The following is a 6000-nucleotide window of genomic DNA, read 5'->3' on the forward strand; positions in this document are numbered from 1 at the left end:
ATATATAAATAAAACAGCCCAAGCATATGCCTATAGAATGGTGCAATTTATAAGGGAAATAAATATAAATATTTAAATGAGTCCCATATCTACGAAGCCCCGCACATGACATGTGCATATAAATCATCATGTGCATGATTTATAAATCGAGGGAAAGAAATAGTAAACCATGCACACGTTTTAGCCTACTATTTTTTTCCTGCATGTCATGTCCGGGGCTCCATACATATCAGATTTCAGTGATCAAGGGTTTTTTTTCCATTTAAAAGGGTTTCAAGGGTTTCGCCAGTAGTGGGCGCTCTGATGTACATCCTAGTAAAAGACATGGAAGGAAGCGAGAGAGCATAAAAAATTTGCCTTCGCCCCAATGTGCATACTATGCATCCTAAATACTAGTATGTAACATTAGTAATATTTAATACTATTTAGGGCAGATAGGGTGGTTAGTATGCACATTGGGACGCAGGGGTGGACTTAAAAGCAGCCATGGAATCTTTTATTCAAGAGATTCGTTCAAAAAGTAATGAAACAAGTCTTTATGAGCGAGTCATTGAATCATTCACTCAAACCGATTTTCAAAAAAATAATTCAAATTATTTAAAAAAAAATTTAAGACTGCAGCAATTAACATTTTGTCTGAATCTCTAGTAAATTACATGCTATTCTCTTTACTTCAGAATCATGGGAGAATCTCTATTTTAAACAAAAACAAAAAAAAGTATGATTCTCAGTTTGTCCAGAATCATGCCTCTCTATATGGAACCGGTTTCTTTTTTTCATATCGTCTCACTACTCTCATTAGCGATTTTCATATCTTAGTTAATAAGGTATGTTATTTTACTTGTTGATAACTAAGTTAATAGTAAGAAATTCTATATAGTCTTTTGTACTTCTGTATGTGTTCATTAAATGAGAAATTATCATTATGATTAATATTCATTGTGTTTTATAAAGAAAAAGATTCTAACTTTCGGCCTTTTTTTTTACCAAATTTAATAAATAATAAACAGAGCTGCATTTAATGGTAGTAAAATCACTGATTCACACTCCTCTACAGGAAATAAGTCTCTTTTTGGCTGTGGAATATGAGTTGGGCTTCCTGATCCTGTGGGACTCACTGCTGGTGTCTCCATGGGAACGGCTCAAAAAGCTCAGGAGTCGGAGCGTGATCTGAGGAAACATTAGGACCGTGTAGAGCGACCTTTACTCCATTCAAGAACGACGGAAAAATGCGATGCTCAGGTTATGGTTTATCACATCTGCACAATCAACTCAGCGTTAAACTATCTCTCACAGCCGTCTGAGAGCTTACATGTCTCAGCATGAGCGGAAACTATTTCCAGCCTACTTTTGTTTCTTTGCTTCCTGCAGGAAGAACTCAAAGCTAATTCTCAAAGACAGAACTGATATGCACACGAAACACAATGATATGACTTGATTTCCATGTCACATATCACACGTAATCTCAGCTTTTACAGTGATGAAGTGAACTTCTCAAAGCACATCTGTGTGCTGTGTCAATGGAAAAGTGATAAAGGCCAGCCTACGATAGATAGTGCTTGTTGACACTGCTGTAAGTATAGTGTCTTATGTTCATTTTTCAGTTCTGACCTGCTGAATGTCCACCGCCCATCACAGACGTCACACACAAAGCATGCCGCGCACTATGAAATATTCATTATGTAATGGTGCAGACACACAAGATGGAAAGACAAGCGATGTTTAGCATGTCAGCACAGGTTAAACCATCAAACACAACAACACAAAACCAACACACACCCTTCCACCCTTCCTCACAGAGATACTCCGACATCATGCCATGATCCACGGAGCAGTTTGCCTTTATAGATACTGTACGTTCATTATAGAGATGCCTAAATTCAACCACATTATGAGTGTACGCACACGACTACTCAAAATGAAACGTGCTTTATTTTCTTACAAATTCCATTTTATTTTTTCCAAATTCTGTTTTCCATTTTTCTGATTTTCGTTTTAATGGTTTTTGTACATTTTAATAATCGAAAAGCATAGCAATAATCTTATCGCTTGAATTCATAAAACTTTAACAATGACTTTTCTGAAATTCAGTGTTGTCCATATTTATTTCTCTGAATTGTTTATATATAATTTATTACAAATTTATTATCAAAAATGGTGGTAATCAAATGAATACATAAAACTTTAACAATTTAATTTATCGTTTACAATTTAATCAAATGAAATTAACAAATTTAAGTTTTTGGCAAAAAATGCTGCCCAACAGTTTAAATTTAAACATGGACAAAAAAATTGTGTGATTTGTGATATTCCTTAACAAATGTTTTAATAAACTGTATTTGTATTATTAATACTCTGAGAAGTACATTCTACTGTACAGCACTAATATTTGTCACAGTTTAACTGAACTTTTATTTTGGCGGGTTGCGGTGAAGATCTGTGAGTTTGTGTGTATCTGTTGATATCTGCAGCCCTACATCTGATTTATTCATCCAGATTTTGCCAAATTCTGTGCCATTCCAGGAATTCCATTTTTATGACTGGATTCTGCGATTCGGGTCCTGTTCTGCCGCTGAAAGATGCATGAAATTAAATCAATCATTCGAAAGTTTGGTGGGGAAATAAATAACTATAATACAGCAATGTCGTCACAACACAAAACAATCTTAATACTAAAAAAGTTTACTTATATAAAGTAGGCAAAATATCATTTCTTCCTTTGATTTTGAGCTGAAATATGACAGTCGTGTCTCTGTGGGGCACTATCCTCACAAAGAGTCTTCTGTTAGATCCAAATATAGAAACTCATTTTTTAAACATGCTTTCATGCTGAATCTAAACCGTCTGCAAACAACTAGCAAAAAGCAGATGCCCGAGCAAACAGCCAAAGGCCAGTTGGCAGAGCCACAAACACACACACACACACACACACAGAAACCTTCTCCTCAGGCAGCCTGCGCTGCTGTGCTCCGGCCGGCACAATCCACGCGGGAGTTCAGCTCGCAGCTGCGGAGCGAGGAGGACACCTGTGCTCCATCTGAGGACACAAACAACAGCCAGCGTCCCGTTTCACCACCTGCCAGTCAGGTCCAGACACATCTCTGAGCTGTCTTTTGTTCAGCTTAAAATCACCATGAAATCAAAACTGACTTATTGTTTATGCGTTTAATATAAATTATATAGTTGAACATCATTATTGTTTCATGTTCCTCATAATCTTGAATCAGAATATCTTCTCCTCCCTCTTGCAGCATCTCTTCTCTTCTCTTATGATGAGGGCGGGGCAACCTGTCACTCACATGAGATCCACCAATAGCAAACCACAACCATCCAATCAATTCCCCACAGACAAAATCAAGCCCCGCCCTACATTTGTTCTTGTTTGAGAAGCGTTTCACTCTGATATACAACACAATAGAGAAGATTTGTGTAACTTCCCTTTCATGATGATTTGTTGACTCAAATACGTTGAGATATTAATAATCATGATACAAATAGCTACATCAGTGACATCTAGATGAAGAACTTCATGCTGATGTTTAGTCATTGAACACAAACTCTAATAAGATAACAGAACTCAAAAAAAAGTTAGATGATAAACTCCAAGATTAGAGCTTTATATTTTGGTTTTGTATTAAACAAGCATGATAATTGCACTTAACTTGTAATATTGAGTAAGCTAACTCAATATACACCATGACAGATAATTGAGCTTAAAGGGTTAGTTGATTATGATTTGACTTTTTTAACTTTAGTTAGTGTGTAATGTTGCTGTTTGATCATAAACAACATCTGCAAAGTTACGGCACTCAAAGTTCAATGCAAAGAGAGATATTTTCTTTTACAGAAATCACTTTTTAATGGCTGGTAGGGACTACAACGAGCTTCTTCCTGGGTTAATGACATCACAAACCCTAAAATTTACATAAACCCCGCCCCCGAGAACACACAACAAAGGGGGCGGGGCCATGTTGGGCTGCTTTAGAGAAGAGGAAGAGTTGTTGTAGTCGAGTGTTGTTGACATGCCGTCATTTTACGCCGGACTGCTTCACAAACGAGGGTCAATTCAATACAAAAGATGAACATGACGGCACATGCTAGTGGATGAGTTGAATCAACTCCACAGCAACTACATCAATTTATCCACTAACCATTCAGAAACGTCTAAAAGTTGTAACTTCTTCCTGAGTCTCTCCATCAGTGTCGACTCCGGTTTGAACAATGTAAGGCTGAACACCGTTACTGACAATCCTCATTTTGGCTGCGTGAGATTCTCCAGCTTTGTTGTTGTTGAGCTGTTAAAGCTCCGCCCTCTTCTGGAAAGGGGGCGGGAGCAGCAGCTCATTTGCATTTAAAGGACACACACAAAAAACGGCGTGTTTTTGCTCACACCCAAATAGGGGCAAATTTGACAAGCTATAATAAATTATCTGTGGGGATTTTGAGCTGAAACTTCACACACACATTCTGGGTTTGGTTTGAGGGGACTGAAAGTCATGTGATAAGTCCAGCTTAATAAAAATATTGGTTTAAAAAAAAAAGTAAACAACCCACCCACTTGATATCACTACTTTATGTCACGTGACACGGCACATTCAAACTTGAAATGGCTTGAAAATTAGATAGATAGATAGATAGATAGATAGATAGATAGATAGATAGATAGATTTTTTGTTATCTTTATGGTTTAAGTAATGCTTTTAACCTGAAAATTGTGTCAACATTAAGAGAAAGTGGAACAAGAATTTACATCTTTTTTAAAAATGCAGCAAACACAAAACAGCCTGTAGTAGAAGTGACACGATCTGGTTTAAGAAAGCTCCCAAAATACTACACGATCCCTCAGAAGTAGATCTGACCACACAAAAACTAAAAGCTCAGCATTATTAGATTACCAGCTTAACAAACTGTTCCACAAACTCTCCACAGATCTGTCCACCTGATGAAGCCCCTTCAGAGACGAACACTAGGCTAGTGAGCTGCCTATCTAGTGACGCTGAGCACTAGGTTTGGAGACACAGCCCTAGGATACGGTTGCCATAAATAGTGCACACTGCTCTGGGTAATAAATGAGCGATCCTCACCTCACTCCTGGAAACTCCGTTTGCTCTCTACAGCCGGCGGTCAGCACGGCTTCAGTGTTGCTGGTGTACGCGGTTAACACGACACCCTGCTCGTCCTGCGGGCGACTCATCTTCAGCTCCACATTATTGAGGAAGTTTCGGTGTAACTTCGGACGAACTGCCGCTCGACTCTCCCCTAACAACATAAATAATCAGAGTCATGCAGCTCCACCCCCTGGGCGGTGTCATGACCAATCCTGGCGTGGCGAAGACTCGGCTAATGAATATTAATCACGTTATGTCACGCTTACCCACCTGATTGGCTGAAATGCAGACATTGGTTTGGCTCATGAATATTAATAACGTTACGTACACATAATATCCATCGTAGTAGAATTCGGTGGATGCTGCTCTAAAAAAACTGATGAAGCGTTTCAGTAAACTTCAGTCAGTCCCTCAGAGATTAAATCATGTTTATATACTGTTGCACATGATCCCCAGTGATTTACCTCAGCTGATGTGTGTTAATTTAATGACTTTGTTTCCATTAATTAATAATGGCACCTCATATCTATGAAAAATAACTTATGAATAAAGCAATATTCTCTCAGTACTATTATTTCATAATTATAAATGGGATAAATTAGAAAATAAGGCAGATGTATTGTTTTGAATGGAAGAAAGTGCAACGCGCAATATGGCGGAATAATTCCTGCCTTCTAAATAAGAGCCAATCGCTGATTGGTAAAGTCATGACGACACTGCAGCGGCCGTTAGGCGCATTAGCTCGATCCAGCCTGAAAAAATACCGTTTTTGTCATGATTCGAGCGTTTAGAAACTAAATTTATGAGACAGTTGTTGTCTGATTTTATTGGTGATTTCAAATATGAAAATATGAGCTTTGGACAATTTGATGTTTCTTCATTCAAAGAGATA

General features: G+C 37.9%; 1 protein-coding gene across 3 annotated transcripts in view; it reads right to left on the reverse strand.

The window, feature by feature from the left end:
- The window catches only part of arhgap18 (Rho GTPase activating protein 18), a 28151-nt gene extending 22892 nt beyond the window's left edge, over positions 1 to 5259 (reverse strand). For all 3 annotated transcript variants that reach the window (XM_048208201.1, XM_048208202.1, XM_048208200.1), the window contains exon 1: positions 5085 to 5259. In XM_048208201.1, coding sequence (XP_048064158.1) covers positions 5085 to 5194 — 110 coding nt within the window. In that variant the 5' untranslated portion in view covers positions 5195 to 5259. The remainder of the gene's footprint in view (positions 1 to 5084) is intronic.
- Between the last annotated feature and the right edge of the window lie 741 nt (positions 5260 to 6000).

The sequence above is a fragment of the Megalobrama amblycephala genome, linkage group LG11 (assembly GCF_018812025.1).
Source record: "Megalobrama amblycephala isolate DHTTF-2021 linkage group LG11, ASM1881202v1, whole genome shotgun sequence".
NCBI lineage: Eukaryota > Metazoa > Chordata > Actinopteri > Cypriniformes > Xenocyprididae > Megalobrama > Megalobrama amblycephala.